Source organism: Adiantum capillus-veneris, chromosome 13, assembly GCF_014529385.1.
Source record: "Adiantum capillus-veneris isolate H3 chromosome 13, ASM1452938v2, whole genome shotgun sequence".
NCBI lineage: Eukaryota > Viridiplantae > Streptophyta > Polypodiopsida > Polypodiales > Pteridaceae > Adiantum > Adiantum capillus-veneris.
In genome coordinates, this window is record NC_140943.1 from 50703451 (window position 1) to 50722494 (window position 19044).

The 19044-nt window shown below is 46.5% G+C and overlaps 1 protein-coding gene across 1 annotated transcript in view; it reads left to right on the top strand.

Annotated features, from left to right (window-relative positions):
- Positions 1-230: 230 nt before the first annotated feature.
- CNX5 (co-factor for nitrate, reductase and xanthine dehydrogenase 5) overlaps positions 231-19044 on the top strand; it is a 77597-nt gene continuing 58783 nt past the window's right edge. The window contains exon 1 of the mRNA XM_086526759.1: positions 231-583. Within this exon, the coding sequence (XP_086382885.1) occupies positions 358-583 (226 nt within the window). The 5' untranslated portion in view covers positions 231-357. The remainder of the gene's footprint in view (positions 584-19044) is intronic.

A 19044-nucleotide genomic window follows, 5' to 3' on the forward strand; every position in this document is an offset into this window, starting at 1 on the left:
GGGGAGGAAAAAGTAAGTGAGAGAGAAGTGCAAAAGAGGTTTGTCCTTTCCTCCATTTAATGAGGAACACTTTTTCCCCTTTGTCTTTACTTGTGGCTGCCATCTTGCTCCACCCTAGGGCATGGAGCTCTTTGGAAACTTGTTGGCAACATGTTGCCAATTTTTTAGTGAATACAAAAAGTTGGCAACATGTTGCAAACCACGTGCCCATGTGAACTGGCTCTTGTCCCAAGCTAGCCTCTCAAGTGGCCAAATCTAGCATGCTCGAGCCACACCAACTTTGAATTAGCAGAGTGAAGCAAACTAGTTTGGAATTCCGAAAAGTCCTACGAGGTTGAAATCTCTCTCCCCCCGCCCATGGACCTTGCCGAGGAGCTGCAGAAGCTTCAACTGGAGAATGCACATCTGCGAGGCCAACTGCGGTCTTTTGGTCAAGCGGACAACAGCATTTCTGAAAGAGGCACTTTGGATGATCCTACTTCCTCTTGCGCAACATGGCGGGCGGGCGGAGAACATGCTTTGGATCAGCACATGATCCATCGATATAGTAGGCAGCTCCTTGTTCCTGCCTTTGGTGTCCAAGGTTACGTATCTTTCCTAATTGTTGTACAATTCAAAGGTATTGACTTTCTGTATGTGTGCATGTCTGTATCATTCGGGAGTGTTGAGTTGTGACCTTATAATCGGAGGGGCACCACGTGCCGACAGAAAAAGCTCAACTGGAAAAGGAATTCACACTTGAGATGAGACATGGAGGCGAAGTTCCACTCTTGGATGCATTAGCCCCTGGATTAGGTGCCAGTTGCGGTATTTCTTTATTATTGATCTCTCAGATACAAGCGTCAGGAGGAGCATTTGTCCTGCATGAGTGAAAATAATTCCCCTCCCGTTGCAGTATCTCTTTATCATTGATCTCCTTGGATACAAGTGTTGGGAGGAGCACTTGTCCCACATTGAGTGAAAATAACTCCCCTAGGCTTTGATTTATAGACCCTTGGCCTCTTACTTTTATGAGTGCTCAAAAGCACGAAGATAAGTGGAAACAATTGGCAAATAGTATTCTCAAACAGTATTCCTCTCTTATCCATAAGATCGGATCTCCATCTCCCATGGTTCCAAATGCTGCTAAATCCTTCTTTCCCATTTTGGTTACTGGTTATCTGTCCAAAAAACATTACTTGACACATGCTATTTTTTTTTTCAAAAACCCTAATTTGCCTGTTGAAAACCGTAAGTTTCCAAGGTAGTCGGAATCAAAATCCTTTTGTGTCAACGCATAGGGCTCATTGAGAGGACCAACTTTGTTTTCTACGGCGTCTCCAAATTCTCAACCATTGAGGAGATTTTTAGAGTTCTCCGAAACTAAGAAAAGTGGCTTTTCAAGCAACTGTGAGAGTGAGCAGCGGAAAGGGTGTGAGCCACGCGCGCCGAAAACACTCGAGGGAGAGAGAGAGAGAGAGAGAGAGAGAGAGAGAAAACACAACTGCTTTGCAAATGATGCTCTCAATACACTATCTCAATCTGAATGACTACAAGACCCTAAGCATTCTATTTATAGAATCTTAGGTTGAGGTAGGGCAAAATGCGTAACTGGTGCAAAAAACATAAAAGCCAAAAATGGCTAAAAATGTGTGCACCCAGCCATGCTCAGAAAACGATCGGTCGGACACGTGCTAAAAGTGTCCATCCATGCAATCTACATGATGTGCGATGGGTGGCCAACCCGGGACAATCACTAGCCGTACAAAATGGCGAAGCAATGGTGGTGTAACTCTTAACACCCCATCTTAGCACTGGATGCTAAGACAACAGAGACGAGTCAAAGGTGAGAAGCCAAAGTCCTCTGAGGTACAACCTTCGTGAAGATGTCTGTTGCATTGTCTGCTGTAGGAACATACTCCAAATGAAGATCTCCAACTAAAACCCGCTCGCAAACATAGTGGTACTACACCTCAATGTGCTTTGTCCGAGCGTGAAAGATAGGGTTCTTGGCAATAGCAATGCAACTCTGATTGTCGCACAAAGACGAGTCGTAGCAGTTTGGGGAAAACACAACTCTCTTAGTAATTTCCGTAGCCATATGGCCTCACAAGCAGCATAGCAAACTGCTCTGTACTCTGCCTCTATGGAAGATAGCGCAACGGTGGGTTGTCGCTTACTGCTCCATGAAATGGGTCTCGAGCCGAGTGTGAAAACTACTCCTGTAGTAGAGCGCCGAGTAGATGTGAGATTGCAAACTGAATATCTGGCCTCGTGTTGCATACATAAATCAGTTTGATAAAGAGTGACATCTGTAGGATCACCAGCATCATGAAGACTCAATTTCAAACCTGTTTCCATGGGAGTGGCAATAGGTTTGCAATCCTCAAGTCCAAACTTACATAGCAATGTTTCTATGTAACCTTTCTGACACAAGGCAATACCACCATCACACTGCTTAAACTGTTTGCCCAAGTAATGATGCAACAACCCCAAATCTTTCATCTTGAAAGTAGCATTCAAATCAGCCTTAAATTCAGCAATATGTCTCTCATTTGGTCTAGTGATCGACAAATCATCTACATAAAGAACCACAATGAGAAGTACATCACCCTCACGTTTTACATACAATGTGCTTTCTGTTGGACTGTTACGAACACCTTGTTTGACCAAATGAGTGTCAGCTTTCTCATATCAAGCACGAGGAGATTGCTTCAACCCATACAATGCCTTCTTACATCTGCACACTTTGTCCTCTTGTCCTTTCTTGACAAAACCGCGAGGCTGTGTTACATAAACTTCCTCAAATATGTCACCATTCAAGAAAGCAGTAACAATGTTTGATTGATGTACATCCCAACCAAAATGAGCTGCCAATGCACATAGAAAACGCACAGTAGTCATACGACAAGTGGGAGCAAAAGTCTCTTCATAATCTATGCCTTTTTGCTGTGCATAACCCTTTGCAACAAGTCGAGCCTTATGGTGATCGATCTCACCATCTGGCTTGCGTTTCAACTTGTAAACCCACTTCATATCAATGGCCTTTTTGCCAGGAGGCAAATCACATAAAGTCCACGTGTCATTTTCTATAAGTGCATCATATTTTGATTGCATGGCAGCCATCCAATTTTCTGAATTCTATGCTTCATCAAAAGACAGAGGTTCCTCAACATCATGTAAGCTAGACACAACCAAAGCATAACAATCGGATGCATAAGATGCATGGCGAGAGCCTGAACAAGTACGAGTAGACAAAGGTGCATCCAATTTAGTGTCACGCAATGTATGCACCAGCCATTCTGGCATACCTCTAGCCTGCTCATTTTCAGCCCTTTCCTCATCACGTACATCATGTTCATCTGCATCAGTAATAGGCTGATCTATAACATTTTTTGAAACCCCCATAGGTTGTACAATTTACATTCGTATTTCCACCACTGAAAAGAGGCAACAAAGTGTCATAAATGTCCCGTGAGCTTACATTACTGTCTCTAGTACATGACAGCAAGGACTGAACAGAATCTTCCACAAACACAACATCCCGTGAAACCAGAATACGCTTTGTTTGCGGATGATACAACCTGTAACCTTTGCTTTCAGCACTATAACCAACAAAAATATATTTGACAGCCTTATCATCCAATTTTCTGCGCTGTGTTTGTGGCACCAAAGCATATGCCAAATAGCCAAAAACACGCATGTGCTTCATATGGAGTAATAGACAGCAAAGCTTTCGTAGGACACCTGTTAAGTACATAAGTGGCACACATGATGGCCTCAAGCCAAAAAGAATGCGGCAAAGCTTGACTTTTGACCATACATCGTGCCATTTCCGTAAGTGACCTGTTTTTCCTCTCAACACCATTTTGCTGAGGTGTATAAGGCACTGTACATTGGTGTTTTATCCCACGACTAGCCAGAAATGCATTAAATTCATGAGACATATACTCCTCCCCTCAATCGGAACGGAGGGTGCCCATAGTACATTTCGATACATTTTCAGCCATAGCCAGAAATTGTTTGAAGCACATAAAAACTTCGGACTTTGCTTTAAGCAGAAATCCCCATGCATGCCTGGAGTAATCATCAATGAAAGTCACGAAGTAAAGGTAATTGCCCAAGGACGGAGTTTGCATGGGCCCACAAACATCACTATGTACAAGCTGCAACCTGCATGGCCCCAACTGAACCATCCTTTGGAAACTTAGAACGCTCCATTTTACCCAAAATACAGCCTTCACAAACATGTTTGACAGGTGCTTCAAGAGGCGGCAAAGAAGCAACCATATTAGATTTCTGCAAACGCAGCGAACTGGCAAAATTCAGATGACCAAAACGTGCATGCCAAAGTTTTGCATCTAAAATGGCCCTTGAATCTGCAACTGCATTTGCAAAATTTTGTCCACACTTGTCATACAAAGTGAGCTTATACATCCCACGGCGTAGAAGCCCAGATGCAACAATTTCATCACCAAAACTGAGATCATGGATTGTACATTTGCCATCCACAAATTTGACTACAAGTCCAAGTCTAGCAAGTGCAGATACAGACAAAAGATTCTTCTTGACCCCAGGTACATAAAGTGCATCAACAAGTGTGAAAGAACTGCCATTTGCAGCAGTAAGCACAATCTTTCCAACTCCATGAACCGGATAAGAGGCGTTGTTGGCACAAGTGACTGAATTGCCATGAGGGACAGACTCGAGAGAGGTGAACAATTCACGATGTGAGGTAATGTGCTTTGTAGCACCACTGTCGAAATACCACACATGTGAATCTGCAGCAACTGACATGCATGCATCATGGATAGCAGGATTGTAAGTGCACTCTGCACTAAAAGCCCATTTTGCATCAACATCAGCAACATAGTCTCCTTTGACAGAAGACTCAACAATGGATGCATTTGTAGTAGAACCAGCATTTGCATTGGAACCACCCTCTTTCTTCTTAGTCTCTTTGGCCTTCAACTTATGACACTGCTTGATCAAGTGGTCATTAGCTTTACAATAATGGCAACGCATCTTCTTTTTGTCCTTATCACCAGAATTTCCAGACGAATTGCTACCATTAGAAGCATTAGGAACATAAGTTTTGCCACTTGCAGTAGAACCATAAGAAGTGGCTGCATTGCTGTTACCACCTTTTCTTTGAGAAGCAATAAAAGCCTGTTCAACTGCACGCTGCCTAGTCCTGTTTTTTCTGGAAAGCGACTCTTGCAACAACAATGTGCATAATGCATCAAACTTGACAACTTCAAGATTTTCTCGGGTCATAAGTCTCCAAGTACTAGCAAAAGTCTCGTAAGAATCTGGTAAGGCATCAAGAACAATCTGCACAAGGGAACTGTCTGAAATGACTTCACGTGCAGAAATAAGTTGCTCATTGATATCCTTGACACCAGCACGGAAAGCGTTCATATCATCTTCCTCATGCATAATCTTCGATTCTAGCTCTTTACGCAGCAAAGCAATTTTAGCCTCATTGCGACTTGCATAAAGACCAACCAAAATATCCCAAGCCTGTTTTGTAGATTTTGCTGAACGAATGTGAGGAACAATGATGCGCTTCACAGACAACGCAATCAATGCATGAGCCTGCGCATCCTTTACATCCCAACGAGATTGTTCTGCCGTAGGCAAAACAACTCTAATAGCAGCAATTCTTGCAGCAAGACCTGCAACATCCTCAACATCGCCTGCATCATCAGAACCAGGACGTATATCAATGCCTTGCACAATATTTCAGACGCCCTTTGACACAAGAACATGTTGCATCATGTAAGCCTACATAGGGTAATTATCCCCATCCAACCTGTCCTCAGCAGCAAACATCTTGAACACATTTGTGTTGTTGTCAGCCATGGTAAATGCTGCACCGGATGTGAAAACTGCCCGTAAAGAGGAGAAACGAAGCGGGAACAACACGTGCTATATAGCACAAACTGTAGAAAATTGTAAGGTACCTGTTATGCAGAGAACGGCACTGACAGAAATTCTGCACAAAATGACGAAATAGCCTATGCAGTACTGCTTGTAGTGGAAACGGAGGTCGAAATGAGCCGGAATCAGAAATCTGAGCAGACTGAGCTCTACAAGCCCGCTCAAAATTTTTATGGACTTGCGAAAGCTCGCCAAAGCTCACTGAAATGTGAGAAAAGGAGCAGGTGTGTGCTGGAGCTGCTGCCTAAGCCCGGGAGGATGGCACCTGCTTTGATACCAATTGTTGGAATTAGGGTTGCAGAGAAACGCACACAGCTTGGAGAAGACGAAGGAAGCTCAAGGCACACAATTGAGAGTGTATTACTTAGTGTGCAATGGAAAGATGGATAGCCCTAGAGTGATGGGCGTATATGCAATGCACGGGGGAAAAAAACTCCTAAAGAGGGAAAAAATGCCCCGACGGTCCTATTGTGTTCACACACATCACTACCACATGTATATGGTAAGAAAATGCAAGGCTGATTTGGGCTGTTTTGGGTGGGATCTTTGGCTAGGAGGGTAGTGCGTGCAGTGAAGATGCAGATCGTGGCTGATAGATGCAAAAACGCTAGGCTGAAATTTTTGCAGGTTCTCGTGATGGAATGGTGTAGTTATGCTAGCGCTTGGCTTAGGAGGTGACATCGATGACCAGCAGGACACGTGCTAAAAGTGTCTGCCCATGCAATCTACATGATGTGTGATGGGTGGCCAACCAGGGACAATCACTAGCCGTACAAAATGGCGAAGCAACCGTGGTGTAACTCTAACAACAACAACGAGCTTATAAGCCATGAAAGTATTTGGAGATGACACTTAAAGCTTGCTCTTTCGGCTCGATTAATTCTCTATGGGCTTCCAACTCAATTGTCGTCAACTTGGCCAAACATGTCAAAAAGCAAGTAACTCTTTGCCACCTTGCTCTTTTCTACCGCTATTACGTATATATCAAATATGTATATTCTATTGCAAAAATCTCTCGATTTGTTTGTTCTTCCCTCTCTTTGATTACACATAAAGCTTCTTATTCTTCTTCATCCCCTTCTATCTTGCTGTATCTTCTTCCGGCTCCATAGCTTTAATTGCAAGTAGGATTGGTTTGCTTGGCTAGAAAAACAGACGGTTGACTCTTCGGTAGCACTGAAATTGGAAGGGCACCATGTGCCGATAGAAAGTAATAAGTGGAACAAACTTAAATACTTTAAGCACTTGAACTGAAAGAGAACGTCACACTTAAGACTAGACACGGAGTGGCGGAGTTCATCTTCTAGATGCATGTGCCCGTCAACTAGGCGCTCCTTGCGGTATTTCTTTACTATTGATCTTCTTAGATACAACTGCTAGGAGGAACACTTGTCTAACACTCAATGAAATTAACTCCCCCTAGGCTTTAATGTATATGCACATTGCCTCTTACCTTTAGAACTGCCCAATAATTGAATGAAAATAATTCCCCCTAGGCTTTAATTTATAGGTACATGGCCTCTTTACTTTGAATAATTGGTCCAAAAGTGTCCCAGCTGGATGACGTGGCATGACCAACACCAAGGGAGAAGAGGCAAGGGGTTGACTTGTCAAAGTCGATGATGCGGAAGCGGAGAGACCAAGGGGAGTGAGCACGAGAGAGAGAGAGTCTCCTGAACCAATCAACCTTGGCAATGAATAACTGAATGTGTATACAATGGAGGCAAGAGGTTGCTTATATAGCAATCCTAGTAAATTGCCCTACCCAAGACTTTGACAAATAAGTAAAATAAATACCTAAAAGCCAAACTAAATAATGGGATCACATTGGGTAGCTCACTCGAGATGCCTAAACTTTAACACCCTCTTTGCAGCTCATAGTGGAATTCAATAGTGAGACCAAGTCGATGAAGAAGCTACCATGGACATCTCAGTAGTGGCCACCAACTGGATACACCTCAGTGTTGCTCTCCTCAACTTTGTACCTGAAAGTAATGCCATCTTGAGCATCGGTTGCCTTTGTAGAAACTTTGAATTATAGACCATACTACGTCCAATAATCCCCATTCGTGAACTGTGAACACATCACGTCCAAAATATAAAACTTCAAGACAATGAACTGTTGGAACACATCCTGTCCAAAATCTGACCAACAACAATGGATTGGTGCACTCATCCATAGTGTTTTAGACGCCTAATTGGTTCCTTGCCAGATGCATGTGCATTGAACTCCGACCTGTGGGTCCAAACACCAATAACTTAACTCCAACACAAGGGTCCAAATTAATTATAGGGAGCAGTCATTGCTTGCCCCTCTCTGTACTCACAAGCCTCTCTTTGGCTGAAGCTAGTGGTGACACTTGTCATTTGACTAGAAATCTGACGTCGAGGCCACTGTGGCCACCACCACGTGTGCCATGCCGATCTCCTTTGTCAAATCTTTATTACCGTAATCTCTGTCCAGCTTGCCTTTATCCTTGTCTTCCTATGAGTTCTTGCTTTTGCCTTTGGCTTCAAACTCTCGAGCCAAACAAAGCGTTGAGTCACATTCATAACAACTGTGATCGTACCTTATGGGTACGGAGGCAGCTAACTGAGTACTGGCATTGCCATCCGTGTCAAGCGTGCCTTTGCCGTTGTCCTCTAGCGAACTCGTCCATTTGCTTTTGGCTTCACAATCTTGAGCAAAACAATTTTCCGGTTTCCTTGAGAACTGTGCCAGTGCATAGGTCGCTAAGTGGATGATTGATCCATTGTCCATAGCCATTTGTTGGTATTGGTTTGTCGGCATCGCTTGAGGTTGCCATGGGAACCACCTCTTGTCTTTGACATTTGGGTCTCTCATGCCATGCATGTGAACCCCTTAGTGCCTTAAGCATTTTATAATGCAATTGTGGGCAGTCCTTGCTAGCATCACCCAGACCCTCATAGCGCTTCCGAGTCTACTGCGCACCCCGCAAGAACGCAAGGGCGCAATAAACGCCATTTGTAGGGCGCCGTTGAAGACAGAGAAGGTCGTCGCAGTCAAAGGCCGCTGGGCGCATATCAAAACGCAAGCAAGAAAAAAGCTTCAACCTGCTGTCGCTCTCATGCCGTGGCACCCACGTCACCTTGTAGCACTATTTGCGAAGCCTAGCTGTTTTACTACAACGATTTAAAACGCAGGATAAAACGCCAGCAAGGGCCTCCTTTGCCGAGATCACTTTCTTCACGTTGTTCCTCCTAGATTCCTCCTCTGCGAGACGCCTTGCTCCACCGAGGTCGCGGAGCACGAAGCTTTGATACCACGTCAAAATCGACGATGCGGAAGCGTAGAGACCAAGGGGAGTGAGCACGAGAGAGAGTCTCCTGAACCAATCAACCTTGGAAATGAATAACTGAATGTGTATACAATGGAGGCAAGGGGTTGCTTATATAGCAATCCTAGTAAATTGCCCTACCCAAGACTTTGACAAATAAGTACCTAAAAGCCAAACTAAATAATGGGATCACATTGGGCAGTTCACTTGAGATGCCTAAACTTTAATATGTCTAAACCCGCAGGATCAAAATAAGTACTGATAGGCCCGCGGTTTGCGACGAAAAATGCAAGTTGATGTGGCATCCGTACAATGAGCTTATGTGGCATCTTGCATCAGTCATGGAAAGTAGTTGATTTTGTGTCACATGCACGTGGCTCTATGTGCCACATGGACATGCTTCATCGACTTCTAGAGCCAATTTTCCAGTCTTGGGACCCTCTTGCAAAAATGGTTTGTACACGCGATTTGATAGATGTTATTAGACTACGGTGGGCATCTGGCGTGACGTGCATGTAGTTTTAGGTTAGAGGAATCCAACGAGCCATTCCCTGCGTCAATCGGATTCTTGGGTGGGGAGATGTGCGACAGTTTCACCCAAAACTGAGCTCTTGTCAAACTTATTAATAAATCATTTTGATGATTTATTTTTAAGAATTTGACAGACGATTTGATAGATGTTATTACACTATGGTGGGCATCTGGCGTGACGTGCATATAGTTTTAGGTTAGAGGAATCCAACGAGCCATTCCCTGCGTCGATCGGATTCTCGGATGGGCAGATGTGCGACAGTTTCACCAAAAACTGAGCTCTTGTCAAACTTATTATAAATCATTTTTATGATTTATTTTAAGGAATTTGACAAATGTTTTGCCTTACCCAAATCTTTAGCGGTTTATCAGCCCCAAGCCTCACCTATAAAGGGAGCATCCAGCCTAGTGTTTGATCATTAGAATTGGAAGCGTTAGTTGGAGGAGCCCTCAATGTTTTGGCAGTAGTAGACCAACCCTAGCGTTTTGCTCCCAGATCAGCCCCTAGCGTTCTAGCTGTAACAAAACTTGGACACCCCAAGTCTAGATTCTCTTGCGACACAAGAGAGATTCACTTAAAATGCTTCACAACTTTAAAATCACAGTTCAATTTAGTCGATACGGCTTGGCGTAGTTCCGTGCCAAGAGAGATTGGCCCCAAAGACTGGCGTCCCTTTCGGTATTTCTTTTATATTAATCTTTGGCAAAGTATAACTCTTGTAAGGGACCTCCGCTCTTAGACTCTGCGTCCAGATGCCCTTAGAAGTGAGGCCCTTAGGGCTCTTTTATTCTTACAAGGGATGCCAAAAGCAAAGCCCTAAAAGCAGTTTAACTCTACAGCAGTGAGTTCCAAAGCAACTGGTCCCAAAAACTGCCAAGCAGTCAATGCAAATTACAGAAAGTCCGTATAGTTTGTCAGCACAAAATCCGGGACTGTCCGTACAGTCTGCCGCGTTAGCATGTCAACGCAAAATCCGGAAATCCGTACTGCTGCCATGTCATCGCATCCGTATAGTTCTGCCTCATAATTTTTCCCGCCCGGGTGGTCATGCCACGTCATCAGTTTGTGACACTGGCAGCACATCAGCACTAGTGATTTGCAGTTTTCAGCCTAGTTCTAGCAGATTACCTGCAGTTCAGCAAGCATTTTCAGTTTTCAGCCCATTTCCTCACGGGAGGCATGCGCTATCTGCAAGCACTAGCCATCCAGATGCGGTCTGGTACTTCGGCAGCCCATTGAGCCTCTTCTTGGCCATTCCCTCGTCAGCTTCGAGTGCTCCATTACTGTCCATCATCGGCATCATCGAGATCTGCGTTTTCAGCCTTCATTCCTCTCACATCGGGAGAGCAATTCAGCCCCAGATGTTCCCCTTGGTGGCCATCCGCAATCCCACATTGAGAAGGATCCAAAGGTCCATCAAATCAACCCCGGAGGTGCCTGGTCTTGACAAGTTACCGTGGCGACATTCACCATTTGAGTCAGTAGAGTATGTACTTGAGGTACTGCATGTGTGTAAATTCCATATATGCCATTAAAAGCAAATACCACATCGGCAACGGTTGTGGGGAACCCTTGAGAGGGTTGGTTGGGACCCCATCGGGTGTCATTCTCCTCTTCTCTCTCTCTTTACACATCTCTACCGCTCTCATTCCCTCTCTTTAGGGAAAGTAAACGGAACCATCATTCAAGCTAAAAGGAATCATTAATGCAAGAAAAGAAAGTAAATGAGTTGTGGAAGTGTAAAACCTAGATCTTCACCATTTCAATTCCGTTGCACTTAACACTTTGGTAGCTTTTGGAATATTAAAAGCCAAGGGATTTTCTCTATGTAAAAGTACTCAGTGGTTTTGCTAGTGGCTCCTGGCAGGTGTATCTGTGAAGAGCCATAATAGAGAAATATTGTAAGGGGCACCTAGTTAGGGGCGAGTGCATTTGGGATTGGAACTCCACCACTTCGCGTCTCGTCTCAAGTGTGAAATTCTCTTTCCAATTCAAGTGTTTTAAGTGCTATATTTGTTTGCAACTTTGCAGTGGTCTTTTCCGTCAGTACGTAGTGCCTTACAGTGGTATTAGAGCGATCGGTTTGCTTTTTCGATAAGCAAACCGATCCTACATTAAAACCCACAATTGAAAGCTATGGATTCGAACAAGTGTCAAACCCATAACTGGAAGCTATGGATTCAAAGAATTGCAAGGTTTGTTTTCTAGACATCCTCTGCACAAGTTGTGGATCAATTTTGAATTTTGAGATGCCTCCCTTTGTGCCTCTGGTGTTACCTCTTGCGGCACTTGATAATTCGAGAGCTTTGATCCATTAGCCGACATATTTCTATTATCCCTCTGGGTGGTGTTTTTTTGTGAGATGGTTGAAGAACCTTCTCTTGTGCCACCTTTGCCTCCACCACCATTACCAACTCCTAAAATTTTTATGCTTACCCGTATTATCCACCACCACCGATGGAAACTCTTCCTCAACCCAAGGATTTCAAGGATGGTGGATCAATAGACAAGTCTTTTGCTTTCTTAGAGATCAAAGAATGGAAGAAAGCATAGTTTCTTCAACAATTCGACACCATCTATTCACTCGAGAATTATAGAGAATAATCCAAAACTTCTTAAGCAGCCACCTTCCATTTGAAGTGCAACTATAAAAGAATGGGCTAACTCGAAAATGATAGCTAATGAAACTATGGAAGACTACAATTAGAATCTATGGAAGATTACTATGAAAGATTTTGGGATATGTATCTTCTAGTGTCTTTCTTCGAAAATTTGACCTTGAAGGCATAGTAGCAGGGAACGGGCGGAACGTAGCCAAATTGTTCCGAAACGACGTTTCGGACAGGTCCGGCTCTCAAAACGGAGTCAAGAACGAAACACCGTTTAGAAACAAGGTGTAACCAGGACCCGGTGACTTGGACCGGGACGGAACGACATCCAGAATGGCGGAATGGGCATCCGAAATAGTCAACTAACAAAGTCAACGTTTTTTTAACTAGCCATTTGGGATCTATTTGGGGTTGTTTGGTGGCAGATTTGGGGCAGGTTTGGAGGGCAGATTTGGGGCTGTTTGGGGGACTTGTCCCCTCCTCCTCAAGCTCTCAGCACCTCTCTCTCTCTACTGAGCTACTCTCCTTGCTAAAGCTTTAAACTTAGACATGGAGCCATAGTTACTGGGGAACGCCTCTGCATGGCTTTGGAACACCGAAACAGCGGTCTGGCAGTAGGGGTTGGCATGGAACGTCCTGGAACAAACAGGCGTTTCGGCAGACAGTGGCAAACCGGAATGCACCGGCCGAAACGGCAGCAGACTGGCCGAACGACCGGGTTCAGATCAATGGACATATTTCCGGCCAACAGTAAAAAACGGGCAGAATTTTTGGACTGTTGTTTTTTTGAAAGTGAGCAAAGACCTATATGCTACCCCTTTACTCCTTCCCTTCACAACTTACAAGTGAATGCATCATTGCATTGTTCTAACTCTAGCCTCTACCTTATCAAGCTCTAGCCTCTTGAGGCTCACCGCTCTACCCCCCCCCCCCCCCCCCCCCCCCCCCCCCTCTCTCTCTCTCTCTCTCTCTCTCTCTCTCTCTCTCTCTCTCTCTCTCTCTCTCGGGCGTGAAACGCTATTCCTTGTTACAAACACTCACGCTTGAAACAGGGAATGGGGATTCGGAACGGGAAGTTGGAATGGGGACGGGGAACGGAGACCTGAAAATGACCATTCCCTGTAACTATGGCTCACCTCTCTACCCTCTCTCTCTCTCTCTCTCCCTCTCTCAATGCTCAAGCCTCAAGCTCATGAAACTAAAGAAACCTGATTGCACATCTTTCTTTTCTTTATATGTAGAAAGCATGGGTAATACATGTTGTAATGGTAAGCTCATGACCATGGAGCTCTGAGCTACTGAGGTAGTTTTATTTTAATTTCATTTTGCTATGATGGAAGACACTGTAACCAAGGATGTATTATGATTTTTCCTATAGATCAGCTTTGGCCTCGACAGGACGTTAATATATCTCTCTCTCTCTCTCTCTCTCTCTCTCTCTCTCTCTCTCTCTCTCTCTCTCTCTCAAGGCTCAAGCCTTTTACACAGTGGGAGATGGAGCAAGAGGCTCCTCAGCCAGGTGGAGATACAGAGGCACCAACACCAAGTACTTCATCACCAAGTACTTCATCCATGGCAGAGGTCCGGGCCGAGCCTAGAGCTCGATGATGACGTACAACCGACTACTATTAATTGGGAGGCTTCTCAGGTTAGTGGCTCTTGAGTCTTGAGTATTGAGACTCGAGAGTTGAGACTTTAGGACTTCCATTATCCATACCTTTTTGTGTTGCGGCTTGCCCTCTTTGTAGCATCTTTATGGTATTTGTCACCTTTGGTCTTTGGTTATTGTGGTTTGCCTCCCTTGTAGTCTCATTATGGTATATGTCACCTTTGGTTTTTTTGTAGCGCCTTGGCGGGCCTTGTTAGTCAAAATTAAGCGAAAATTATATTTTGCTCAATATTATAGCTCAACTTTCAAGTCTTATCTCTAACTTTTACTCTTGCAATTATTTGAGGGCTCTAATCTGTAATTGCATGTGTTATTGTGTATGGGCATTGTGTCTGTTGTGTATGTACCATGATCGCTTCTCTTTTCCCCTATGTGGCAAGGACCAGGCTGAGTGGACTATAGACTCAGTGCTGGAGTGGTTGCAGACACAGGCCCTAGAGTTCTCGTATCACATGGGAGACCTAGAGATTACAGACTTGCTTCAGACTCTGTGGCCATTGGCCAAGTTTGTTGTGACACCTCCAGAAGCAGTAGGATGTAGACACATTGTGGTTCACTTTTTTGCTGACACGTAGAGCCCACCATGCTATGTACACATACATGAGGACTCTTGGACAGAGGAGGTTGCTTTACGCACGGCTCGGTCTACTTGGGCTTGGGCCAGACACTCTTTGCAGTCACGCCTATCTCGAGGACGCTCGGATGCGGATTACTCTCCATCCAAGCCTGCCTCGAAGATATTACGGTTAGCTGTTGCGGCAGCATCAGTTCTCTCTCGCTCCCCATGAGGATCGTCTCATGGAACGTACAGGGATTAGGTGGGCCCCAATTTTAGCGTCAGAGGGGCCGACTGCGTCAGGAGCTTCAACAATGCCTTATGGGAGGAGAGATTGACCTTCTTATGCTACAGGACATAGTTACATGGAACGGGAACGGGGAACGGGAACGGGAACGGGGGGCTTCGGGACGTTTCCGGAACGGGGGCCCCTCGGGGTGGCGAAACGGGAACGGAGGCCGGAACGGTAGCCTTGAGGGAAAGGGAGAGGGAAAGGGAGAGGGAGCCTTGAGGGAGAGGGTGAGGTAGAGAGCTTGAGAGAGAGAGAGAGGGTTTAAAGCGCTTCTTTATATAGGAGAGGATGGAAATAACACCCCCCCAAAAGTTCAAAAAATCTGCCCCAAACTCTCATTTTTTAAAACTTTGGTGTTCCGGATTTGCCGTTCCGGGCCCCGTTCCGCCTGCCGTTCCGGTTATGCCTGGGAAGGGAACGGCGTTCGGTCCCCTTCCCGTTTCGAGGAGGCGCCAGGCTTGGGAACGCGTTCTGGGAACGGGAGGGCCCCGTTCCGCCCGTTCCCTGTTACTATGCTACAGGAGTATCATCTGTGTCAGAGCCGCATTAGACGTTGTGGTCAGCTTTTGCGTGGACAATATGAGACTTTTTGGTCAGCTGCATTTAGACCTGGAGGCATCCAAGGCGGGGTATGTATGACTTTTGCGGATTCTTTGCAGCAGGCCATTGTGGGCAGAGGGATTATTATGCCAGGCAGGGTTCAGTGGATCACTATGCAGGTTCAGGCTTGTCTCGTGGGCTTCCTGAACATCTATGCGCCCAATGGGGCGAGTGCACGTGCAGAGTTTTGGTCTTAGATTGTTGAGTCTCTGTCGCAGGCAGAGCAATGGTGCATAGGGGGTGACTTCAACATGTTGGAGGACCCCTCTTGACAGGATTGGTGGTAGCCATACTACTGTGCATGGAGTTAAGCTGGCAGCTTGGGAGAGGTTTTGTATGATTGCGGGTCTCAGATGTGTGGCAGCATTCTAACTTTGTGAGGCCCCCAAACAGCTTGGCCTTCTCTCGTTCGGACCGCAGAGCGGGAGGTGTGAATCTATCTCGGATAGATCGCTTCTGCACTAGTGACCACTTCTGTGACTTGGGTGGGACAGTTGGCATTTTGGCAGGGACTTCCTTTTCGGACCATGCACCAGTGATCCTTACATTGACTGATATGCAGAGGAGGGGGAGCACGATGCTGCACATCCCTGAGAGGGTCTTGCTGGACTCTGCGCTCAGAGAGCAAGTGGAGGCTCTTTGGACAGAGAGCTTAGACATGCAGGATTCTCCTGTTGACAGAGTGGCCTCAGGACTAGCGCAGCTTAGTCGTTTATTTCTTCAGGAGTCTTCGGCTTGCCTGGCTGTAGTGGGAGAGGAGGAGCAGCGTCTCCGATGGGGCGTTGCTTCCTTGCAGAGGATGCAGGAGCAGCATCCAGACAGTCCTTGGTTGGAGGAGCAGTTACAGTAGGCTCGCCAAGAGCTTGTCAACACAGAGAAGAGGTGCCATGACTTTGCTTTCCATCGACATGCAGCTCAATGGACCGAGGTGGGTGACAGAGTGACCAGCGCTTTCTTTGAGGCAGTGGGACCTCGGCATACGCATGCCAAGGTCAGCCAGTTGAGGAGGCCCGACGGGTTAGTTGCTTTAGAGCCAGAGGACATGCGTGCAGTTGCTACTGACTTCTACCGTGATCTATTGTCTGCAGAGTCTCAGTCAGAGCGTCAAGATGCATGCAGAGAGCAGGTGTGGGCATAGAGGCCTTGTCTTGTGACTGAGGAGATGCGCCAGAGGCTTGAGCTTCCTCTTCAGCTAGAGGAGCTACACACGGCTCTTAGAGCACTCCCCGGGGTAGCTGTCCAGGTGAGGATGGCTTGATTCCCAGCTTTTTCTTGGAGTACTGGGACTTGCTTGGCCCAGATCTCTGCAGTGCTTTTCAGTTCATCCTGCACATAGGAGAGATGCCTGACAGCATGAGCGAGGGCCTGATTTACCTCATTCCCAAGAAGGTTGGCTCCTTGGATGAGATTCGACAGTGGCGCCCCATCACCATCCTCAACTCAGCCTACAATATTCTTGCCAAGGCTCTAAGTTTGAGGATTCAGCCACTTCTAGAGAGCATTATACATGGGACACAGATAGGTTTTGTCAAGGAGCGTAGTATCCTTGACAACATCTTTACTTTTTGGGAGGCTTCTGTCCTCGCGCGGCTCCGTTGTGAGGATCTGGTGATTCTTCCTCTCGATTTTGAGAAGGCCACACAGAGTTGATTGGGACTTTTTGGAGGGCACTCTACGCAGGATGAGCTTCTCAGATGCTTGGATCAGAGGGGTGTCAGCTTTGTACAGACGGGCACAGCCAGGTACTTTTGTCAGGAGGTAGAGGGGATCGTTTCATGCTCACACGCTCGGTCAGACAGGGCTGCTCTCTTGCCCCCTTCCTCTTTCTGTTCTATGCTAAGGCGATGAGCAGGTATTTGGTTTCACAACAGGTTGGTTTACGTGGCTTAGCGCTCCCTATTCGAGGAGATGAGCTACTGGACGCTGAGTTTGCAGATGACTCCGCCTTGTACTTGGATGGCCAGGAGGCCAACCTTCACAGGTGTGAGCAGGCTCTTGAGACTTTTTGTTGTGTATCAGGCGCATTGATCAACTGGAGAAAGACAGTGGCTTTCTCGGTTGGTAGTGCTCCTACGCCTGATTGGATGCCAGGTGAGGGTTTCAGGTGGATTCCCCCGGGGACTGCAGTTCGGTACTTGGGTTGTCAGGTTGGTTTGGAATTGTCTCCCGAGCAGCAGATTGCTCCCCTCCTCATGTCTATCAGGAGGAAGTTGTTACATTGGAGCTCCGCACGACTTTCTTTGGCAGGCACAGTTGTACTGGTCAACCAGGTTTTGTTGGCTACTATGTGGTGCATCACTTCTTATTGGATCTTTTCGAGTTCTTGTATTAGCCAGGTAGAGAGGCTGATCAGGAACTTCCTTTGGTCAGGGCGTGACACTCAAATAGCCCGGGCCAAAGTGGCATGGCAGGTCATCATTCTTCCTTGTTCTCAGGGAGGATTGGGGATCATAGACCCAACACAGCAGAGCAGAGCCCTTCTTGGGAAGTTTATCGTTAGAGGACTTCTTCCAGGAGAGGAGCCCTAGAAGAAGTTCTTGCTTCAGCGGCTTAGTGCTAGGGTGCCTCAGGCTGGAGGCCCCTGGCGACCCTCGATTAGATGGATTTTCACAGAGATGCGCAGAGTTGGCTTGAGTAGGAGACCGGAGGACCGCTTCGCTGTGAGTCTACTCCGATCTTGGGAGCAACTACGGAGAGGCCTGGAGCAGCGTTAGCCTACTTGCACAGAGGAGTGCCAGAGATAGCCCCTTGTTTGGAACCCCATGGTTAGCACTCAGAGAGGCCACTTGGTTGGTAGTAGGCCTCATGTTTCTTGGGGTCCCATGGTAGAGGATCCAGCACGCACTTTAGGTGACTGGCTACAATTTTCAGGCTTGTCAGAGGAGCTTCAGGGCATCCAGCTCTACAGGGCATGAGAGGGGTGCAGAGCATGTGTCGGGACATCTCAGAGGCAGTACCAGCTGAGTGGCTCACACCTCTCGAGTCAGCAGCGCCTAGATGGATGGGGGTCTTCACGCGACTGGAGGTTCTCATCTCAGTTCGGGCTTGCTCAGAGACTATACCCTCCCTGTTTTTCGAGCTACAGGGCGAGGGACGCTTTTACCGAGTTGTAGTTGAGGCCCCACAGGTGGCAGAGTGCTGTTTTCAGAGGATCCAAGTGGTGGGCATCTGTGGGAGGACTTGTGTCATAGATCCGGACCCAGCAGCTCTTGAGACTGGCCACTGGAGACTGTGGGCTTGGGAGAGCTGTCCACTGGCACGAGTATAGTGGGATCCTGGAGAGTGGCTTTGGAGGGACCCTTTCTCTTCACCAGACCATCCAGGTGTCCCTTTCTTTCAGTACATTGTTCGACTGGGACGTCACATACTGGCAGCGCAGAGGGAGGCTCGTCCTGCTACAGCACCTCATTGGCAGGAGGAGGGTCTCACAACTGAGTTCTTGGCAGCTTTTTGGGAGAGGTTGTGGGATTCTAGACAGCCGAGGCTAGTCACTTTGTTCCAGTGGTTTGTTGCACACCGAGCTATAGCAGTTGGGAGTTGGCTTGTACATAGTGGTCTCTCGGCC